This window comes from Sipha flava, unplaced genomic scaffold (assembly GCF_003268045.1).
Source record: "Sipha flava isolate LNK unplaced genomic scaffold, YSA_version1 72_pilon_pilon, whole genome shotgun sequence".
NCBI classification, from domain to species: Eukaryota; Metazoa; Arthropoda; class Insecta; order Hemiptera; family Aphididae; genus Sipha; species Sipha flava.
The window spans coordinates 192,810-218,087 of NW_020273612.1; the positions used below are offsets into that span (position 1 = coordinate 192,810).

Sequence of the window (25,278 nt, forward strand, 5' to 3'; positions counted from 1 at the left end):
CCAATAAAACACCTTGAGTTCCTAGTCGAGTGATATATGAAGAAATAAATCCATAATTTTTTTTATAAAATTTATAAACTTACTCCTTCATATAAATAATTGTCAAATATGCACTTATAAATGAAAAATGGTCAAATATGCAAAATATGCAACTATACATTTTAAATATAAACTTGTATTTCTATGAAATAAATTTAAATATTACTTAGCTATGTTTTTGATGATTATTTAAAAACATGCAAATTTCTAGAAGTCCCGAGCCCTACTTATTATCTTACTGATTTTAATTAAAAATATAGAAGTATTTGAGAGTTTTCTATAACTATATTTCAATAATAGCATAATCCACAATAATTTCTTCTAATATGGTACATCATATTAGCTATATATACTATACAGGTAATAATTAATAATACATTAATTTACATATATTTACATATTTTTTTTTATATTTGCATGTAAACAGATGCAAAAATATGAATTATGATTATAGATGTAGGTACCTTAACTATATTACATTCATGTAGGTTATATTAATGTTGATTTTATTGCAACATAATGTAATTTAATTGTAAATCAAAAATATATAATTGTAACCTACATCAAAAAAGTTTGAAACTCAATAATAATGTGGAGTTGAAGAAATAATAATCCAAGTGAAGCGACGAAAATTATTTTTGTCTCATTCTTACTTGCATTTTTATTGATCAATATGCATAGGGACGCAACATTATTTTGCCCTGTATGTATTGAACTATAATAAGCCCCTGTACCTATGTTACAATATTATATATTTTACTCAGTCAATGATGAATTTTACGACAAACGTGCTTTGCAGCGCACTCTAGCTGTTCGTGTCCAAACCTTTTAGATCAGTAAAAATAGAAACTTGAGACTTAATGTGCGTTTTTTGAATGATAGGTTCTCATCAATTATTTGTTTGCTATTTTAAGTGTTTAATCAATACCATTCCGATGCTATGATAATTTTCATGTACGAGTACAAATCAAATTTTAAAAATACTTTAAACAAACTTTAATTAAATATATTTAATTATATATTTAATTATATAATTTAATTAAATACTTAAATTAAACACTATAATAAGTTATAAGAAGATTTACTATAAATAGTAGAAAAAAAAACGTTATAGGAATTATATAGTCATAGCGTACAGTAATATAAGCACTCAGTGAAAATGTCATACCTTTAAGATTACTATTTTATTAGTTTTAGTGACAACCATTATATACAACTGGTAAGTTGAAATGATGTTCATTCTTTTATGACTTTTCGTCAATTTTTCGCAATTATTAAAAAAAAACCGTAGGCGACAAACAAAAGACGATAAAATATTATCGTACTTTTTCTCTTTTTAAAATATCAAAAACAACGTAACAACGTGACATGAAATAATTGAAATGGGTTATAACGTTCGCGATCAATTTAAAAAAAAAATAAAATGAAATAAAAATATCGGCATCATGTTTGAAGATAATATCGAACTAATATTTTCTGTAATAAAGAAAAAACATTAAATTAACATTAATTGAATGAAGCCTTTTTATATTTGCGTTCTATAAGAGAACGGACATTTTTTAGGACAAAGATCTTTTGATATGTCAATCAATCTTCGTTTCGTGGTTATGAATATTTTTGAAATCACCATACATATTATCTTAATGCTATAAAAAGTTTTTCGTATTACCTTCAAATAATTTATCGTTTCCTTTGCATTTATTAGTCTAAGATATAAGTCGTTTTGCTTTATTGATAAGATTCTATCCTAAATCGACTGTACATGACATTTAGTCGTTCGACTACATTCCTTTTGAATACTTGACTCGTAAATAATTTTATTCAAAACATTTGATTTTCTTTGCGTTTCGCTAAAGTTAGAAGTCCTAACTAATATATCGCTCCTAGGAGCATTTTACAAAATGTACAAATTTTTCGTGCAAGTAACTCTTCAGTTGAATCAAATACCTCTAATGATATTAAATTCAAGTGTAATTTTAATGTGTTGATGTTTGTTCACTGACAAATCAATTTAGTGAAATTTACTTACTTATTTACATACGACGAAGTTTTTGCACTTCGGTTGTCAAATCCTTATTCGTTTACTTAATATTTTCTATCTCGTCAACATTAGTGTTGTTCAAATATTCTTCACAATTGATTATTATCGAATTATCGTACTGAACCATTATAGCTGCTTCTTCCGGCAACCTCATTTTTCTGAACATTTAAATTATCTTTCATAGTCACTTTATTGACAGTTTCGAAAAAAAAGCAAAGATAACATTATGATGAAACCAATACATTTTTTGTTTCACTCGGAATTTAAAATTATGTTCATAATCGTAAAAAATGATCGGACCTTTAATTTATTTAAATAATAAAAACAATTTATTTTTTATACAATTCTGATGAAATTTGTCTTGTTGTTTAAAATGCCTCGTATAAAATAAATTATATTAATAATCATTAACCGTTTGGAGGGTTCGACACCGAACCTTGTGTTCTTTTTTTTTTATAGTATTTATAAGCCGTACAAAATCGTTTTCGACCCTTCGAAAAAATGATATTTCTACTTTTCTTTTTGTCGCTGTAATACTTGGTTTTAATTTAGGTTTTATTTTTTTTAAAAAATACACGATCATATCATAAACATCAGCGGTTTTAAGTTATCGATATTATTGATAGTGCAATCAACCGTTTTTACATATTGCAATCCGTTTCGATCCGGATCAACTATCCTGAGCACTAATTTTTACCGTTTATGAGTTACATTGAGAACGATTCGAAAACCGCGGTCACCCCACACTCGGTCGAACCCTCTCGCTAGCTTCTATCTCTGTCTCGCTTGCCATTCTTTCTGTTCTCTCTCTGTGTCGGATTTCGCGTCCGCTACACGTCACCGTCACCATCTCGCGTCCAAAATGACGTCGATCTGGTACGCGTTGCCAGGGGAATGCAAACGGGCAACGCAAAAACGGGCGTAGTTATGGTATCCTGTTGTGCTGGTTTTTTGCCGCATACGTTTCCCCCGCAAACAACGTCGGCACGGCACGTGACCGTAACCCGCCGACGACTGCTGCGATCCTGGTACGCAGAAATCAAAGCCGTGCAATAACAAGCGCTATCGGATGCAATATTTATTACACAATTACAAAAATACACGCATAAGTACAATAATACTTACACGTTAAACACGTTTAATACACGGTACAACAATAATTATTATAGAAATCGTTACCTAACCATGCGCGCGCGCTGACGTCACGCGAAGACGTTTGTGTACGTCAGCAATCGACTTTTGAACTATCAATAATCAATATGATACCGTTATTTATTGGTTTTAACCGCGGTTCTTAAATATCATTAATATCAATCGAATACGGTGCGGAAAGTCTAAATTGAAAAATTCATCATAATATTTTAAAAAAGAAATTGTTTTAACGTAAAATCAAAAACGTATATGTTTGTATGCCTTAAAAGACTTATTTTTATCATATTAATTGTAGAGCAAGGTTTATTGTTTATTGTTTATTTGTAATCACGTCATGGCTTTTACATAGTACATTTTGTTATGAATCACTTTTTTCGTCATTGATATTTGAGTTCTTGTTTCTGTCATGAAACATGCATTTCTGAGACCCTAGTTATGGTATTGAAAAGCGATCGTCAACAGGTGCTCCTAGTTCCGAAGAATGAATCGGTAAATAATGATTTTTCGTATTAACATTTTTTTTTGAAATTGAAACGACAAAAATATTTAATTTAAATGAAATATTATTAATTAACATAATAACATAAAATAAATGAAAATAATAAATAAAATTATAAAATGCTTAAAAAAATTTAAATATTATATTAATATTTAATATTAACTATTAAATTATGTTATTGACTGATAACATTAAAAATAAATAATATCTAATTAGTTTTTCAAATCCGAACAGTTTGTTTGCATGATATTTTATCATTTTTTATTAAATTTGGAAACGCTTTAACCAATTACATTTATTATTATAAAAGAATGTTTACAGATTTTTATTACATATACATACTTCCATTGAGTACTTACTCAATGGATTGATTTATTGATAAAATAAAAACTGTTCCATCATTTTACCATTGCTTTATAATATATTTATCTTTACTAAATGTTTATAGTCAGTGACGCGAAACTTCTAAAATTTTACGACGGCCCTCAAGCTTACATTTGTACTTTGCATAGAAAAATAATTCGTGCTCTCAAATTACAAGCATATGATTCATACTAGTCAGACACGTACTTATAGACACAGTACCATACCGTTCCGCAAAATATTTTATTATGTGTTTTAATTTAGGTAATTCACATTTGAACGTTTCCGTTCATACACTTACCGATCCGACAAAGTCCGGCATTACTCACGAAATTAATCACGTGATCAGAATATTGCGAAGTGCCTAGATCCCTTTGATCTCCTAAGCATAGGCTTCCCTGTCTGCAGTCGTAGAACATTGTTATTTTATAATCAATAAATACAAACTTAACACAAAACAATCGGACTTGATTCAACAATAAATAAACAATAAATTAATACAGTACAAGTTACTAATTTCTGTGCTAACCACCGTGAATTTCTTTTTTTTTTCAAACTCCATAACGTGATATAATAACGAATATAATATAACATCATAACTCTAAAAAACACGAAATGTAGTCAAAATATTCATTGGACAAAATGTCTCGGACATTTTAAAATAGCGTTAATTGTGTTTAAAGTAAACGAACAAACAATTTATTTGTTTAACAATTGTCAAAAGAACAATATACATATTATAATTGTTAGTTGCTCACATTTTAACACGTTCAAACACGTCCAATTATTTCCGGTGACAATTAGTCCGCAGCATTTTTATCCGACTAATTTTTCGATCTAGAATTAATTCGAAATCACAGTTTCTTCTTTTTTTTTTTTTCTCCCCCATCGGAAACCGAAATCGTCGTGGTACGACGGCAACGGAGTGCTCGCTGCGCGTCGAATGTTCGAAACGAGTGGAAAAAAAAAAACACGAACGTGAGTAACGACACGTGGAGCCAACCGGAGCCGTGTGTGCGTGTGAAAAATACACGTGTTACTCACATCGTAGACGCACGAGTACCAGGGTCGCATGCGGTCGTGTGACGGTCGGTTCGGCCGGCGCACGCGAACGTTTCCGGGGCCGTCGCGGTTGTGCAAACGAGACGAAACGTGGTGCTCAACACACGCGGATACTCACGTGGTGAGGCGAATTCGAATGCCTCCGAGTACCGGGGTTCCATGCGCGCGCGAGTTCGGTCAACGTGCCGCGCCCGTACGAACGTGTGCCAAACGCCAGAGCCAACCGGACGTGTTCGATCGTCGTGCGGACGCGCAATGTTTGCCCGCAGGCTCAAGAGTTTAAGCAAACATAGGCAAAATATAGTTTGCCGCTCCTTACGTGTAAATATTTTATCAAATATTTTTTTTCATACATAAAAATTGTCCAGGAAAAATGCTGCCCTAGGCGTGGGCCTATGTCGCCTACCCCTTAAGCCGGTCCCGTTTGCCCGTTCGCTGCTGTCCCGGCACACATTTGTTTTCGACGCACGACGCGGAATCGAAAAAAACCGTCTGCACGAGGTCTTGAATGCGGCGCGCGTACGTACGAGCGAACAAAAAGGTGACGCGAATGTTGAACCCGGGGTGGATAGGCCCCTTAGGGAAAAAGGAATTATCCCTGTGGGCCCTCGCCCTATATCATGTCTTTGGCCCCCTCGATACCATTAATTTTTTCATGGAAATTTATTATTATTTTTTTTTTTTTTATATAGTTTAATTATTTAAATTAAATTAAGATGAGTAAATATAACACATAAAGCATTTTTTTTTTCATTTTGGTGGCCTCGTTAAAATATTTCTCTGTAACAAAATAACTACCTATCCACCTCTGTGTCGAACTAACGAGGCAATGTGAATGGAAACATGTTAACTCTTAATATCAGAAGTGCAAAAGCGGAATGTCCTATGGAACAAGTTCGACAAAAAGTATAGAGTAGTTAGTGATAAGAAATGGAGTATAGTGGCTAAAAACTAATTTGGATAGAGAGTGTAAAAAAGTTATAAATAAATTATAAAATACGAATTATTATATTTATAATTGTAATTATTTTAATTATTTCTATAATCAAGTGCTTCCGATGTCGTTCTAGTATATACTCGAAACATAGCATTGTCACTTCGTAAATAAAATAAAATTCGCCAAAAGCAAACCAATCGTTATAAATAAATGTGTTTGCCATCGATATTTTATTTTGTTTATATTTTTTATACTATAAGTCTTTAACACAATATTAAATACAAAGTATCAATACAAATATTAAATGTTTAAAGTTTTTTAAAACCAACCGCGCGTAGTAAAGTATGTATCGCTGTGCACTGCGAGTCGGACTCACATTTGTCTCGGCGAATGCGGCGTAGAAAAACGTCCGATGAGTTCATACCGCAACGCGTTTGCCGCACTCACCGGACTTACGTGGGACACGGCGTAAAGATAAGAAATACGAATTCTTATTTTTCATACTTTATTTAAAGTTCATATTATATAGAGGTGCCTACGCCTCGGGCACAATCCCTGGGAGGACGCAAAAATGAAAAATTTGCTATTTAATTTTTTAAGTAAAAATAATATTATGTATTTACACAAATAACTTATAAATATAATTATGTTATACCTATGTATCTAACTTATAACTTATAATTACAATGTTTGTATATAGTTTAATAAGTTATTGATTTAAATAAAATTAACAAGGCTTACATAATTGTAAAGAAAACGTATTATTTATAATACGTTTAATGTTAATGTATAATGTTTAAAAAAGTATTCAGTTTTTTTATGAGTTTTTTTTTATTAATTAAAATACTTAAGGACGCATTTTGAAGTTTCACCCCGGGTGCAATATTTGGTTGCTACGGCCCTGTCGATTACAAACAGCATTTGTTATAGACGTTGCACACGCAAACAGCGAAACGTACTTGCGCGTTTAAACGGACGGATCGGTTACTCGAACGGTTTGACGAATGACTGAAAATCATTGCATTTTTTCCAGTGCTCGTTGGTCCACTATAAGTTTTTATGTCTGCGGTCGTCGATTAGTTCACGTTTTCAATTGTTTAGAAAAAAAAAGCCTTGAACTCTAAACAAAAAATAAACGCTGTTTTGCACAACCGTTTGCGTTTCGATTTTAAATACCATATGATTGTGTGAAATATTAAAGGTCTTACATTTCATTGGAGCGAAAATTTTACGAATACTTATCTTGTGAAATGTGTTACGAAAATAATGATTTACGTACCAGAGTTTATTCACCTCATCTAGTAAAAGCGAAACCCCTAAGTGCAGTTGTTAATTAATACTCACAAAATTGAACGGAATAAAATATACGTTTTGTTCAAAAAAAAATTTTTTATTTTAAAACTTAAATTTGTATACATTATTAGTTTGTTTTAGTTTTTTGTGAAACAGTTCGTTAACATAATATAATTATGTATTATACTTATGCTTATACTTATATTTTTACAAATAATTTAATAATTTACATACCATTAGATTATCCGTTTAACGATTTTAATCTATTTCTATTAATGGCTAAAATGTAAAACTAAAATACGTAATATCAATTAAACTAGTAATTAGACTGTTCGTATAAAATATGTCCAACGTCATAATTGATTTGCCCTCGAAAAAGTTTTCAGATACTCGTATTATTATTACATTAATATACTTCAATTTGTTTTTAATATAAAATGAGAACACCTACTGGGTTTCATGATTGAACTAAATCTTTGTAAATTAATCTGGAAACAGTTTCTTGAGAATAAAATATCAGGCATGATCGATTTCCGCCAAAAGTTTACCTTTCCCTATTCCTCCGATTCACTTTTCCACGAAATGAAATAAGTTAGTCCATTATTTGAATTAAATATTGAAATATTGTATTTAAATTTTAAATCAATTTAACAAATTATATATATTTAAAGAAAAAAAATATTCAAGGATTTTAGTGTAAAAGTGTAAGGTACGATTTTGGCGGAAACGAATAACTACCGAAAAATCAATGTTGGATGTTTGTATTGTCACAAAAAATATATTCACTGTATAGATGAAATCATTTTTATATTTAGACTTATTCGTATACATGAGGAATATTAAATTTTACATTGGGAAAGTGTTATTTTATGTAGGTAACCAAAAGTTTATCAGGTTTCATTTTTCCCTGACAAGTTAAACATTACTATTGCTGTTCAAGGCTACCTTCTTTATTTTTAAGTGAGGCGGATGGGAAGGAGGTCTTTTGTTTTGTAACCGAAAGGTTTGGAATATGCTTTGGATTACTTGAATAAAAATCAGTGTCTCGGATTTATCGGCACTTTTATTGCGTTTGAATTATGATGATCGTTGAACAACGATCACTATTATTTTAAAACTGTATCGTTCGTTTACACGGCAGCTTGTAGATCAAGAATCAAAACCCGTATTGTGCATTAGAAATGTTGTTTTTGTCCCGGTCACTTAAATCCCAGTAGTACCGTGCATGTACTTACGTACACAACGCGGTCGGATCATTGATATTTTCAATCGATAAAACGCGATCAAGGTGTCACTGGTTAGAATACGACGTGAAAAGCCAAAACAGTTGTCTTGTCGAAGTAAACCGTTGTTGATCCGAACACGATTTCTAAATTGCATACGCTTACGAGACCAAGAAACAATAATAAAAATAATGTTCTTTGCCGAGAGCGCCGTGGCGTGTGGCGCTCGCGCAGTGTCCGCGCGGACGATCGCGCGCACAATTACACGCCCGTACGTAAACTAATTAGTGAGTGGTTGTCGCGTCCCCCACCAGTTGTACGGCTTTAATGAAAAGGATACTGTTAAGGTTTCGTTTCGTATTTGCCGCCCAACACGACCCGATGCCACGGCCATTTCCACTGTTCGCGACAAACGACAACGACGCTATACCGCTCTGATGGTACCACCTCCGTTGCTCGAGCTCAGCGTTTTGTTCCTGTGCATAACTGCTGGAGTGAAGTTTTGCTCGACGGACGTGGCACAGCTGCCTATAGATGTGGTCAGAGCGTCGACCGTCGGCAACAGTAGTACCGCTTACGAATGTTTCGAGAACCAATACGACATGCCACTGGTGTTCTGGCACAAAGTGTCTTTGGAACCGAAACTCTCCTTGATCCGGTCGCTGAGCATACAAGATTTGACCACTAAACGGGGTGAGTTTTGTATAGACGAACTATGTATTGTGTAATTCGCATTTTTGTATAAATTGGTTTTCACCTAACAGTCACACTTAGGGGCAAGAATTATCTCCCCCCAAAAATTACTCAAACGTTGTACGAAATCATCTTATACCACAGTTCAATATTTTTGAGATTCCAAAATCGATACTATTGTTAATATTCGAACCCTTTGGTGGTAATGGGGGAGGGATTTTTTCAAATCATAACAATTTTTGTGAGCCATTGACTTAAATGTTTGTAACCGACTCATTAATTTGACATATCAGAAATATAATAACTTTTATTATATTTATCTACACAACGTACCCAAATGTAACTACAAAACCATAGTGATATATTTTTAATTTTTATCCTTTGCTACTAATATCCAACCCACTGTGTGGCGTTGAGTTCATTACAAATTGTATTCTGTCTAGAACTGTTAATGGCCGGCTGTAAATGGCTATGGGATTCGGTGCCAGGACTGATATTGCTTGAAGTGTACTCGGGAGATCAACCGATTAAGACTTACAAAAAACCAGGCAACGTATATTCTTCGGTAAAAACCAAAACGAACAGTACGCATTGGAGGTGCGACGAGAGCAGTTTCGTGGAACATGTGGAAATTACGTTTGAAAACAAAATCACGTAAGTTTAGCATGAAAATATATTTTTTATCGGAGGTCCTTACATGCGTGATAATATCTGGTGTATACTAGTTGCGGTCAAAATCAAAAATTACGTACTAGTTGCGATCACCCAACAAAAAGGTTACATACTAGTTGCGGTGACTCAAAATATATATCTAGAATATATGGTATATACCATGCTATTTTATTTACAAAAAAGTTTCAACATTTTCCTTTCCATTTTATAAACAGATTTAGGACTGTCCATACTATTTTAATTGTGTAGGTTTGAAACCACTGAAGACTCTATTTGTGATATAGTCAGACAACAACCTTTGAGGTGGTCTAATATAGTCTTGTACGTATTACAAAGCAATTTACTAGGCAATAACGAAAACAACAAAGATACGTATGATCTGCTTTTATTTTTATATCCATGTATCACAAAAAATTGTTTAAAAGGAAAATGGCAACTTGAAAAAGTACCGTCCATAAAAATTGAATCACATTGTTTAAAAATTAAAGTTTATTTGATTTGTAAGACATATTTTATTGTTCTGAACATCGTTTATAAAAATAAAATTTTCATTATTTTTGGTTCGCATTTTATTAATTACGTTAGGAAGCGTCAAATGTAATTGTGAAAAGCCACGCGACAACTTCTGGTGAACATTCATTCTTGCAGTTTGTATATTTTTTCTAATCAATGTAACGTCAATTGACCCCAGTACACTGAGTACTGTACTTGACAACTCTGAATGAAAAATTTTGGAGGAACGCTCGCTCAACTGCTCCACTGCTTTAACACTGTAACTAATCTTTTGCCGTACCATTGATTAGTGATCATCTAGTTCATGATTATACTATTACAGTGGCGTATACAAGGGGATATGTGGGGATCAGATCCCCCCATAGGTCTTTTAAAAATTGTATAAAATAGTGTTCATAATGTAAGGAAGTTATGAGGAAACAAAAAAATATTTCAAGGATTTATTGAAAATGATTATTTTGACACATTTAATATATATATATTATAATGTATTATTTAAATGTGCAAGTACTTTGGTTTAGGAATTTTCCTTCCATAATAATTTGTTTGCAATTGATCCCCCCCCCCCCATACAAAATGGATATGTACGCCACTGTACTATTGGGCTATACAATTTTTTTTATTTTATTTACAAACTTTACAGATAAGTAATAGGTATATGACCGCAACTAGGATATTACCTACAATTCCCGTGACCGCAACGGTTATATGTCCTTATCTCAAAAATCGTCTCTGACCGCAAATTGGATGCAGCCATAATAACAATGCTCGTTAACATAATTTAATTTTGTACCTTAAAAATTACCCATATACATCTACGCGGTTTATATTTATCACTTACAGCATATATTTGCAATATAAATTATTGAATTATCTGTTGGATTATAATTTCTTATAAAAAAACTAAAACAAAAAGCACAATAAAAACAGAGGCTCAAATTGTAGGACAAACAAAACATTGGAGAATGACTGACCAGAAAAATATTTAAAAATTCAGCTATTTCTCATCATGAACGTTCATTGTTGACATATAATAGCTGACCACATTAATCCACATAGTATGAAGATTCTAATTTAGAAGACATCAGTTCGAATTCAAAACATAATTTGTTACCATAATAATTTTGAGACTAAGATGAAAAAGATTTCGATAAATTCGATAAAATTCATCAGACGATTTTTAAAATAAACTTTTCATATATGGTTGCAAAAATATATCATCATTGTAAATATAAACAAGTTGTTCTCTCTTACCGTACCGATTCGCCAACAAATTATATTGAATGACGATCCTGCGGGATACGGTGCAATATTTAAACAGGTATACAAATAATACAGCGTGTATGATGTATAAGGATATTATTATGCGATTTCGACCGTGAAACATAATTTACGTTGTCAACGTCATTGCAGTTCGAATGATTTGATATTCATCTGTTTACAGCGTAATTGTCGAAGCCAACCTGTCCGCGGTGACGATTGACCAGTGCGAAAAGTCCGACGAATCCAACGTGTTCAACGGGACCAACAAGTGTCACGACACGACCACCGACTGTGTATACAAACCGGGCGATCGGCCATTCTCAGCCGGGAATTATTGGTGCGTGTGCAAGCCGGGATACTATTCGGCGCACGTCAAGTACGACGGGGCACTGGTGGAAGGTGAAAATCTGAGACGCTACCGCCGTGCGCGTGTGCGAAAGGATCGGTTCCGGGTTAGGGCTGGTGCGGGGGTGCAATGTATCTGGCCCATGGTATGCAAGTTATAGATTTAGATGCACTACGATTGTGATATAGAATATGGAAAATATTTTACTATCGAATATCGAATACCGATTCAACAAATCATTATTCAGAATAAATTTTTAAAAAAAAAAGTGCGAACATTCTAGGTCAGGTGAGTCTCCGCGATCGGAGGTGATACAAGGATTAGGTGATGGGTATTGTTGTTTTAGTATTTTAAACTTAAAACCATTGTACATGTCTTTAACTAAATAACTTAAGTTTGTTCTTAAACATTCGTTGAAATATTTGATTTCGTCAAAATGTAATTTTGTTATGCTTAAAAAACATTTTCGCGACTTTCTAGTAAAATATTTTTGGCTACAAAGAAAATCTTACGAAAATATCTTGTATTCAATTTTCAAGTCTTAAATATAAAAATTTAAAATATTATGAATTTTTGAGTCTGAAGTGTAACGGATTTTGTGATATTTATGGTTTTACCTGTGTTAACGTATAATATTCAAATGATCGTAAATTTTGTTTGTAATTAAGTTCAAATTTTTTTTTTTTTTTTTTAATCAGCTATAAATATGAATAAAATGTATGAACAATTTTATACTTACATTTTACACCTTTTTGAAAAACCAAAATTATTTTACCAATATTTAAAAAAAAAAAAAAATTAAGATAATATGACATTTAAATATAAACAGCTCAAAAAAAAAAAAATCTTTTGAAAATTATACCATCTATAGCATCGGTGATTGAGCATTATTAAAAATGTTATGTCTATCGATTAGAGATTTCACAATTATTAGGATAACTGTTGGAAATTTCGTAAAACGCCCTTCTCCAAAATACCAACTAGGCAATATTATTTGTTGAAATTGTTTTAAAAGTGTGATGATCAGAACAATCTTTCTGGTCAAAATCATGTACACAAACACACATACTGATAAATATTTATTGTAGAAATATATCAAATTTATTTCGATCGATTTTTTTTCTTCGAAAATTCTCCTATTAGTAATTAGCCCTTAGTTGCATCCGGGTTTCTCAAGATTCAATATTAGCAATGAAGTGAATAATGTTACCTATTATTAATGATTATCAGAACCGATTATAACCTAACCTATTTTATCGGGGAGGAGAAAGCTGGAGATTTAAAATTACTCGGTGTAAAATTATTTAAATGATTAAAGGGCTACATTTTATTATTTTTCATTATAATCTGTTAATATAATTATCGTATATTGTATCATTTGTCTTCATTCCGTGTTATCATTTTCGTTTGATGCGTTGCGTATCCGGAGCCATCGTTGACGGCGGTGATTAGCCTTCGTGTTCGACCGGCCGGATACGAAATTGCATCGTTGTCAGGGCCAGCGAGAACTTCTGAGGGCCCCGGGGCTGCGGGGGTTCCGGGCCCTCTTCCCTTTGCAATTATTTGACCAAGATTACTTATACATGCTTTGGTACAACAAAAACATTATATAAAGGCCGAAACAACGGGCCCTCTCGGACGTACGGGCCCCAGGGCTCTAGCTCTCCTTGCCCTACCCTTTCGCTAGCCCTGATCATTACCATGGTCGTCTGAAAGTGTTCGTTATTCAGTGTTTTTAAAAGTTTTTTGTTATGTTCTGGGTAATGTTCAAGTCAAAGTTTTTTAAGTTGTCGTATTTCAATTTCAGTGTGGTGGCACTGAGACATTTTATCGTCAATATGATTTGTGCATTCGTCGTTTTGTCTTCAAGGTGTGTACATCAAGATCCGTTTTTGTCATTGTTTGCAGTCAATTACTTTAAAATTCTTTTTATTTTTTTAAATCCAAAGAAATTCCAAAGACATGACTACACGATACATCGTCGTTAAATAAAGGCGATACTTAGCAGCATTATTGAATTTATTATAAAATGAACCCTTAAATCCAGACCGGATTATAATTATTATTTGAAACACGGGAGTACATATATAATCATAATAATTAATTTTAATATTCCGTTTTTGAAAATTATCACGTAGTGGCATTGCCCGAAGAGATCGAGGAGAAATATTCGTGTCATAAGTGCTGGGAAGGATGTGACACGTGCGAAGGACCCGGAAGCTGTATGGCCAAGTTTGCGTGGATACAAAGGTAAACCGGAGTAAAAAATACCAAATTATTTTTTTTTTATTATTAAAAATTCACTAATGCAGTATAGTATTAACATTTTATCCTATTACACGTATATTTCAGAAGTACGTTTCTCGGAATCACCGTCGTCTGTATTATATTAACCGTGATATTGATATGGTTCGTTCACAAGAATCGTCGAATCAAAGTGTTTCGGATTGCTAGTCCGACGTTCTTAATCATCACGTTGATCGGCTGTATTATCATGTATTCGGAAGTAAATATAATGAGAAAAAGATTATAAAATGGTAATTTTACCCTTGGAATCGTCGAGTAGAGTAATTGAATAGTCAACTACAATTAATTTTTATCTTCCTATAAATATAAGAAATGCAGTATATAATAGAGATTAAATATTAAAATTTTTCTTATAACAATTATAAGTAGAAAACCACCCCACATTGATAATATGGATGATTTTGATAAAATATGTTTCGTTGCATCAGATTTCGTAAATCCGTATTGGCATTAAAAGTATATTGTTTAAAAGATTTGAGCTTGTATTAATTTAACATTGAAAGAGCGTTGTACGTTTTCATTTTTTTTTTCTATTCGTGGACCGGTTAGATTAGACACTTGTAACCTATTGTACGCTTGTATTAATTCAAAATAGCCAGCTGATTATCTTATATGCAGAAGAGTTTACGAGCAGAAAAAAATCGTAATGAATAGGTTAATTATACGGTCTATTTTCGGTAGTTAGAAGTTCACGGGGAATGAAAAAATTAAATTTACTAAAAATATCGAAAAATCACAAAAAAAATACTGCACACTTTATGCATATTTATAATTTGTAATTATATGTTCAAGGTACATTACATTTTTAAATATTGTACATAATATTTTATATAAAGCATTGGTGTACTCCTAATGTTAATTATATGTGTTTATATAATTTTTATATGAACTGTATTATTTAAATAACCGAGCAATTTAAATAAAACGTCCATACATTCATTGCTTTCAATATATTTACGTGATATATGTAATGCAAGTTTCTTTATTTTACTTGTTATGGTGGGTTGTATTTGTGGGTCTCCGATTTTTTTTTCATTATCATTGTTCAGTACATTGGAAATAATTTCGCCTTCAATCCATTTTTCAGAAATATTCAAATCATCATTGTCATTGACATTTGAATTTAAAACTATGTTTTCATTAAGATCTATCTTCTCTGTTAGTTTCATTTTTCAGAAATGTGTGATTCATAAGAATTATTTTTGATCAAACTTGATTTTGAAAAAATTATGACGACCCTTTCAATTTTTATTTCTCTCCAAGTTTTAGCATATAATCGTACAGTGTCCAATATGTTTATTAAAATTTGATTGCTTTCATTTGTAGATAGATGAAACATTTTGTTTTTTATAATTTCTATAAGAAACTATTTTCAGTATTCAGTTTATTTTAGAAAATTTGAGTTACTGATAATTTGTCTAATTAATTTTGAAGTTAACAAAACTGTTTAAACATTTAGTGTTATTTTTATTTAAAATGTATTTATTTAAAATATTGGATTTTGAGTTATCAAGGCTTAAGTTACTGAAATTCAACTGTGTTAATATTCGAGACTCATAGTCTCGAATATTAACACATAATAGATAACTATTGAACTGAAGAAAAATAATGGATCAAATGTGCTACTCGGCTTTTATCATATTTCACCTAACTGCACAACAATTATAATATTTAATACAATACCAATGAAAATGAAATATTTCAATATAATTATAGACTAATAAAATTAGAGATGTTTTTGACTTATTTATTTAAATTGTTAAATTGGTTTAGTCGCTCTAAAATAGTTGTAGATAGTGTCGTCGAGTGGTATTTGTATAAATAGTATATCTAAATTTTCATTATTTACTGTTTAGATTTTTGATATCTCTTAACTGGTAATTACACTAACTAATTAGCAATAACTGTAACTTATAACCAGCATCGTTTCGACAAAGAATTTCAAAACTGCAACTGTCAACTTTTGATATATATTTTTTCCGTTTAATAATTAAATAACTAGTAATATTTTTTTTTTTCTAAAAAATTGGTTCAACAACATTGTAGTGCGTAATAATGTTACTCGAGTGTTGTTTTCTTGTATACAATGTTTCTTGCATAATACGTTTGACAGCCTTTAACAGTGGTAACCGATTTTAAAAACAGTATATTCTTACAATCTTGACCAATACCATGGTTTTGTGGACAGATGGGTATCATGTTCCCAGAATGCACCCAGGAGCTGTGCGTGGCTACCAAGTGGGCGCGACATTTTGGATTTTGCATCACGTACTTGGCGTTGTTGATGAAGACTTGGAGGGTGTCGCTGACGTACAGAGTGAAGTCGGCGCACAAATTGAAGCTCACTGACAAGCAGTTGTTGCAATGGATGACGCCGATACTAGTGATAATATTGGTCTATATGGGATCCTGGACGCTCAGCGATCCGCCCCAGGCCGTGCTGTGTAAAGAAACGGATACAGAGCTCAAGTTTTGGCGGTGTTCAAATGACTGGTGGGATTATTGTCTGGCTGTCGGTGTGTAAGATTGATTATTCAATAATTATTATTATACATATAAATAGTTTATACGTAGAAATAAATAATTACGTAGACAACTATTTTGCAGTCGGATATGACTCTCCACTCTTCCCTGTTTCCAGCCAACCTCTTCGGTCCAATGTAGTATGATAGTCTAGCACCGGAGATAATTTGTTCGACAAATGAATTTCTTGGATGTCATGGGCATCTCTTACCTGAAATATCAAGATACGAGGTGGCTGCATCCGAGTTCCGTCCCAAAAATAAAAATATAATTTAAAGATATACTAGTTCCGTCTCGGGTTTTTTAAATAGATTTACCAATAATTGGTAACTCAAACCATTGGACGGATCTGGCTGAAATTTGGCATACAGATAGCTATTATGATGTAGACGTGCGCTAAGAAAGGATTTTTCGAAATTTTGAATTTAAAGGGTTGAAATCGGTTTAATATTTTTTGACCAGGTCGATAACTGCGCTATTGAAAATGAATTATATTAAATAAAACTATTAAAAACTATTAATTTTATTTTTGGTAGTAAATGACGGGTATTGCATAAATATTAAACAAAAAGATCCCGCAGCAGGTGCCAAAACAAATAAGAATGTTTGTTCAAAAAATTATTATGCATATCGGTTGATGATTAGACGCGATCAGGAATAAGTTATTTTACGATGCATAAGCTTTGTCAACAATTCATGGTCGAAATATATATAAAGATAGATAGCGAACGATTTCGATACTTCGATTTCGATTCAATCAAAAAAAGCTGCGTGCAAAAGATTTTCAAAACAATTGTTAGATATTGGAGATGGGAAAGTTACTACAGATGAAACGGGATGTATAAAATTACCGAACTATTTCTGCACAATCATTTATTCGCAAGATGCTCTCATTGACTAGATATGTCCCAGTGTACACAGACAATACACAAATCATGAGTGGCTGGCAGAAAGAACAATTTTAGTAGCAAAAAATGTGGAGGTCAACGAATTGAATCTCAAGATACAAAATTTGTTACCAGAAAACTTGGTGTCATATAAATCTAGATACAGTTTGCGATGCTACTGAAGTTGTAAATTATCCAACAGTTTTTAAACTCATTGGATTTACTAGGCATGCCACCGCATAATTTACAATTGATCATTACAATTTACCATCGATAAAATACCTCCTTCAGAGTCATTTAAAGTTGTAATACATGCAGATAAAAAACCACCAGAAGAACATAGATGCAGGTATAATGCACCAATGGCAAATGAAGTTGCTTTAGTGTTAGTAGATCAGCAATTACAGATATATTATTACGATTAACTTATAAAAATATAAACAATATGAATACTTTTATTTTTTTTTTTAATGCATTTTATAGCAAAAATAATTATACAAATTAAGACTTTATATAAAAATGATTAAGAACGGAATTAGTATATACCTTTTTTTTTTTAACAGGAACGGAATTGGTATAAAAAAAGGTTCTTGGGACGAAACTCGGATGCATCCACGAGATGTATTGTTTGACTGGTTTCGAATTAAAAACTCCGGTCGTACAATACACACATATTTTAATAATCCAGGCTACACATTTATTCATTTTTTATTTATTTCTAAATATATATTTACCTACGATTGTTAACCATTTAGTAATATTTGTTTTATTTTATTAATAATTAATTAAAATTAATTCATCACAATGATTTAAAATTATAAAAAACTCAATTTTCCACGAGGAAGAAAACAAGTTTATCTAGGATCTGAGGTTTCAGGATTTTTATTTATTTTCAAATATATTAATACACATTCAGTTAAAAATAATTAATAATTAAATAATTCAGTTATAAATATCGAACGAAAATAGTAATTTTACGGATATAAAACAATTCCGAAACCCGCCCATAGTTCAATTAATTTAATAATACGAAATATTTATGTTTTCTGTGACGTATAAAATTGAGTTGTTTTCTTTATTAAGTTTTAAATATTTCAAAACTATTTTTTCAAATATTGTGTATAACACATATTAGATAAGCAATGAAGTTAAAAGGTCTAAAAAACTCAAGACACATTAAGAAACGTTGAAATTATTTATTGGATATAAATGGTCTATAATATATAGTAGTCAAAAATGTAATATCTCTATTATGATAGTAGTTAAAGGTTTCGTTGTAATTATTTTCATTGATTTTAAAAATTTAGAAAATGTTAGACAAACAAACACTAGATAACATTAAAATGGATAAACTTGGCAATACGTAAATTCTAATTGCTAATTCACGGCTGTTTTTTATAATGACCGAAACGTTCTGATCATCATGTTAAATTGTTTGCATACTCGGAGGACGTTATTTTCTTAGAAAATTATTTATCTGTGAATTATTTAACTATGTTTATTAGTCATAAACAAGGCTCGGAACTTTATGCGCTAAAAAGTTCTCAAATATGCGCATACATATGCGTCAAAAAACATCATAATATGCGGTAAAATATGCAGTAAAAATTTGGAAAATATGCAAAAATATGCAATTTATTAAATAAAAAATAAATATTATACACAAAGTTTGAAAATTAAAATTAAGTACATGAGAAAATAAAATTTAAAAAAAATAAACTTTTTGCACACTTGTTTGTATTGCTGTCTGCCTGTATATCTTCAAAAAACTTTAACCTTCTTGATTTCCTACTAAAAAAAATTAGAATTATTAAATGTTTAAACAATTAGATAGGTTATTTTTTACCCGTGTTGCACTGAAGTAAGAGGTGTTTCCTTATGTTCTCGAGTTTAAATGATCTCCGATTGTCCGTCAAGAGATTTTTATAAATCGAGAAAGATCTCTCCACATCAACCGATGTAATTGGAGCAAACTTGTAAAAACTTAAATCATTTGTGGTAAGATCTTCATGTAGATCATCCATGTTGTCACTTTCTCCTCCAATTATTTCTGATATCTGTTTTAGTATTTTTAATCCGCTGTTTTTGTTTAAAACCGTTTCAAATTTCTTATACACTTTTTGCCCATCATAACCCTGAGCCATTTGTAACTGAACTTGAACTTTTTCCAGAATATCTAAGGATTCAGCTAAAGGCATATTTTTTCTTTGTAATTTTAAAATTGAATCTGAAAGTACTTTAAAATTTGATTTTATGTATACTAGATTACTTTTGACACATATTTTTACCAAATTTTTTTTTGCTATTTTTATACTTAAAGCGTCTTCTGAGTCTAATATTTCTACAATTTCACAAATTTGTTTGTAATATTCGCAGTAATAAATGCTAGCATTTAGCCACGTGCCCCAGCGTGTGATAACTGGCTCTGGTGGTAAGGGAATATTCGGGGCATGTGTCTTGAATATCTGAACACGCGATGGCGATTTTTTAAAAAAATTTTTGACATTCGATATAATTTTATCGATTGTGCTAAATTGTCCACGTACCTCTTCAGCAGTCCTATGGAGACCATGCGCTGCGCACGTCACATGTACCATTTTTGAATATAACGCATTAAGTGATTTCCCACACTTAACCATATAAGGCGCCGCATCCGATAGAAATAATAACACGTCATCGTGTTTGATTCCGTCAGGCCACAAAATACTGAGCGATTTGTCGAAAAATTTGCATACGGTAGAGTGGTTTGTTTTTTCTAATGCGTCGGTATTTAATAAAAATATATCACCTGTTCTATCTTCTTCTAGAGTTCCTATTATGGCGTTTGCAATTTGTCTTCCCTCAGCGTCAGTCGTTTCATTGATCGATATCCAAATTTTTTTTAAAAACACACGTTGTCTTATGTTTTTCATCATTTCCTCGTAACAATCATCAAGATAAAACTTTCTAAGTGTCGATTCAGTGGGGACATCTTTTTGTGTGTATAGCTGTAAGAATTGACGAAACTCTGTATTTTGTAACTTGTTAAGCGGAATATTAGCTGATATAAAAGCTTTGCATAAATCCATATTAAAAGTCGATTTTTTCGACGTTAGATTTGTTAATAGCTGTTGGCTGTTGGCTGTTTTTTGATTTATTTTACGTTCTACAGCACGACGATGTTTTTCTGTTTTTCTGTGCTGTGTAATACTAGATCGTCTTTCGGGATCCACTTTCACTTCGCAAAGTTTGCAAAATAGAACTACATTATCAATAGAGAATACATCTTCACCGAACTCAGAGCTTAAAGATTTAAGGCGTCGTGACAATGATTGCTTATCTTTAGGCATCGTTAAATCAGAAATATTAAAAAAATAAAATTATCACTGCGACACGCGACGGGCTTAATACTGACGCCTGACTAATGTGCACTCGGAAGTTCGCACTGTACAGTGAAACCGGTACGCACGTAGACCGTAGTATTACAAGTTGTAATAATAATACTAATTTACAACGAACAGAATTAATATGGTGTATAAATACTGATAACAACCTAATGGTTAAACATAATTGTTTACAAATTTCCTAGGATTCATATATGAAATATATGAATGCCGTGTTAAATTTGGATAATAATAAATACGGGCCGGCCGGTCGGCAGTAACTATTTCGAGTTCTCAGTACTAGAGATTATATAATATTATTGTTAAATGCATTGGGAGCAATATAAGAATATCTAACGACATATTTTTCGATAAATTTATTTTGTAAAATATCTAATTTTATTTTGTTAACTATAATTAAATTGTATAAATGTAAAAAAAAATTGTTTTCGTTAAATCTATGAAATATGCATAAAAATGTTCTAAAACCTAAAATATGCTAATTCGTACAAAAAATGACGAAATATGCAAAATTATGCAACAAAAATTTTTATATTTGAAATATACGTAGTATGGATCAAATTTGTATCGAACCAGAAGTTCAATATGCACTTTCTAAACAAATATGCAAATGTCTAAAGTTCCGAGCCTTGGTCATAAACCATAAAATTAATAGGCCGAGTACGTTTACAACAAGAACAGTAAAATCGTTTATACTTACGGTAAAATCGTTTATACTTCGTAACGTCTTAAGTACCTGATCAGCTATTAAAACGAGTTTTTGTTGACAACAAAACTCTATTTTGTTTTACCAAAAATAAACATTCTAGAACATTGACATATTGTTTTATAAATTATTTACAGAAAAGTTGTTGATATTATTTTAACTAAAACACAACGACATCTAAAACCCATGCCAAAATTTTTCTAAATAACTTTTTTTATCACGTAATAGTTGTAAGAATAATAACTCAGCTAATTTCGTGGTGTAATGTATTTGTATAAAATTAGGCACCTATTTAGAAAAGCTATTTAAAATATTATTTTAATTACTTTCAGTGATGGTTCTAATATAAGGTGACCATACATCCCGAATTATACGGAATAGTCCCGTTTTTCCACTTTGTGTCCCGTTGTCCCAACAAAAGTTATACGGGACGCATTTCGTCCCGTATTTTCAAGTACTTCCCGTACTAAACCCGTTTTTCTCTTTATTGTTAATTTATAATTTTTTTATTTATTTCTTTATTCTACGATATTTTTGTATCACAATATTCAATAGAACATATTTTAAATCTATACTTATCAGCATTATTTTTAGATTCTTATCTTGACAATAAATTATTATAATTGTTGGGGGTAGAAAATAGAGAACTAATAATGTCACATCATTATCGACAACGTTAACAGATTGACTGCCACTGTAAAATTGTCATATTTTACTGTCAGGCTTTGTAGGGTCTTCAGGCTCTACAATTAAAGTATATTTCTAGGCCACATAGTGTTCTGAGACCCGTTGCAAAACATAGTTTTATATTAACAAATATTTTATCGCTTTTAAATGGTTTAAAAAACAATAATATGTATAATGAAAACTCATTCAAAAAAAGTACTGATCTATTTTACAATACTTTTTTATCTTACGTAGAAAAATGGGGTTGCTACTTTGACCAGTTGAAAATATTTCGTTGGGTCCAACTAATAAAATGTCCTACTTGGGAAAATGTTCAAAAATGTATTAAATTTCTTATGGAAAACAACCGAAATAATTCTTAATAAATAAATAAATAATTCTAATATAAAATTAGATAAAGATAATTTATTTGATGAATTCAGTCATGTAGAACAAATTTTTAAATCATGAATTCATGAATGGCTAAAAAATTCAGCTAAAGTAGAAATTTAGTGGTGTGAAATATTTAAATACACTAAAGCTTATAACATTGATACAACTAACATATCAAAAATTGTAGAATATTCTTTGGCAATTCAGGATACAAATATTGCAGTAGAACGGATTTTTTCAACCATGTTTTTTCAATTATTAATGTGTTGTGGACAGATGAAAAAAATCGATTTTTGGTTGAAACTATCAAATCAATTATAATTGTAAAAACACATTTTAAAAACTTATCTTGTAATGAGTTTTATAATATTCTATTAAGAGAAACTAAGTTACTCGATGAAATCAGTTCAGCATAAAAGTACACAAAAACATCAAAAGAAGAAATTTACCTGCCATCGTCATAAAAATAATTTTTTTATGGATTTTGTGTACATATTATACTTATTAATATTTTATTTGTATTTAAAAACTATTATACAGCATACATTTAATTTGTTTTTTTCATATTAATATATTTTATTAAGTAACTTAAGTGTACCATATTTTTATGGTCACCCTATTCTAATACAATTACAATAATTGTATATATTATAAGATGGTCAAAAAGTATTTTGGACTCTATTGAAAAATGTATAAAAAAAATTAATTTAATTTAAATTTAAATTAATAATTTAATTTTTATAAAAATGTAGGTACCTCAGAAATTATAATGTACTCGGTTGATTAAAAGTATATATAAAAACTCTTCCATTTTGTGGTTTTCTCATTTTTAATACATACGAGTAACATTTTAAAACTGTCAAATATTTTTACTCAAAATTATCTGTTTAGGTGAAGTCTTGTTCCTGGTATGGGGTGTTCGAGTATGTTACGTCGTGAGAAACGCAGAATCGTTTTACAATGAAGCCCAATTGATCAATTTTGCCATTTACAACATATTCATAGTTAACATAACCATGATGACGATTCAGTAAGATTTATTAATTACACACTTTGTAGTTACTGAAACTCAGGCATTTTTGGTTTTAGTTTTTTCCTGTTCCCTGATATCGGGCCCAATTTCAAATATACATTAGGATTCATCCGGACTCAATTGAGTACTTCAGTAACCATTGGTTTGGTCTTTGGTTCAAAAGTGATAAGAGTGTTGAAAGGACAAGGGGACCATTGGGAGAAAAAGCTTCAGGCTAAAGGTCTGATGTCATATGAGATGAACGAGGTATGTGAAGAAACTAACGATCTACAAACAGAAAATGAAGAACTTAAAGAAGAAATATTTAAATTGGCTACACAAATAGGTTTATTAAAAAATTCATTAATGCACGTGAACAATAGACATCTGAGGAAGTATGGTTGCCAGAGTTGCAATCCAGTGATTTTGAATCAACAGACTCCGACTAGTAAGACAGGTAGCTTCTTCAAAAGTTTAGGTTCAAATAACTGTTTAGCCCCTTCGCCAAATGCATAAAAACAGTATATAATATTGTGTAAAGAGAGATTCTGGCTTTTAAATACCAATAAAATATTCACTTTACAAAAAAAAAAAAAAGAAATACTTCAAACAATATGTGTAGTTACATATAAACACTCAAGAGACAATACAGTTTAATTTATAAATACATTTATAAGTTTATAATATATATGTATAAATTATATATAATGATACAACACAATTGATTGTTAATATATTATGTTAAAAAAAGTATTAATAATAATAATAATGATAGATATAATATATTGATTTATTACAGATATAAATTTATTTTATACATATCTGGTAAGTTTGGTTCCTATTGCATAAAATGGTTTTTGTTATTCTATATTTTTTCATCAGTCTTATATATTTATTTTTAATCTAGTACATATCAGTTTAGTTATATGTAAAATACTAATAATAATAAAAATCAAAACTTAGATAATGGAGTCAAACTATACCAGATTTCTATGTGACCTTAGTTTTAATCAAACAATTATTCCTAGTGTAAAATATTATGTAAAATATTATTAAGAGATAAAAAACCGTTTACTTTCTTTTGGACTAGTCTCGAAATATAAAATTGTCCAAAAATCGAAAAAAAACCACTAGCATAACGATCTCGGTAATAATGCTACCACAATATAATTGAATAGAACTCTAAATAATTTATATAATTCATAAATCGTATTAATTCACTTTAGACAAAAAGTGTTGTCATCTGATTACTCTGTAATTATTTACACGACAACCAAAAGGTGTACACTAAATACTAATAACTAA

The 25,278-nt window shown here is 31.0% G+C and overlaps 2 protein-coding genes across 4 annotated transcripts; one reads left to right on the top strand and one right to left on the bottom strand.

The window, feature by feature from the left end:
* The first annotated feature begins 3,554 nt into the window (after nt 1–3,554).
* LOC112692287 (probable G-protein coupled receptor CG31760) lies at nt 3,555–24,551 on the top strand. Of its 2 annotated transcripts, none has more exons than XM_025566914.1 (9): nt 3,555–3,721; nt 8,957–9,302; nt 9,746–9,956; nt 11,932–12,149; nt 14,235–14,346; nt 14,449–14,602; nt 16,592–16,919; nt 23,853–23,991; nt 24,051–24,551. In XM_025566914.1, the coding sequence occupies exons 1-9, from the start codon at nt 3,668–3,670 to the stop codon at nt 24,487–24,489; spliced, it is 2,001 nt and encodes a 666-aa protein (XP_025422699.1). In that variant the 5' UTR covers nt 3,555–3,667; the 3' UTR covers nt 24,490–24,551. The 2 variants fall into 2 exon arrangements, with proteins under 2 accessions (XP_025422699.1, XP_025422700.1); XM_025566915.1 differs by lacking the exon at nt 3,555–3,721 and adding an exon at nt 8,253–8,896.
* On the bottom strand, nt 19,522–21,587 carry LOC112692288. Of its 2 annotated transcripts, none has more exons than XM_025566917.1 (2): nt 19,660–21,587; nt 19,522–19,601 (listed from the first exon to the last, which is right to left on the bottom strand). In XM_025566917.1, exons 1-2 carry the CDS (start codon nt 21,140–21,142, stop codon nt 19,585–19,587), a joined length of 1,500 nt encoding a protein of 499 aa, XP_025422702.1. In that variant the 5' UTR covers nt 21,143–21,587; the 3' UTR covers nt 19,522–19,584. The 2 variants fall into 2 exon arrangements, with proteins under 2 accessions (XP_025422702.1, XP_025422701.1); XM_025566916.1 differs by having other exon boundaries at nt 19,539–19,604.
* Nucleotides 24,552–25,278: the final 727 nt, after the last annotated feature.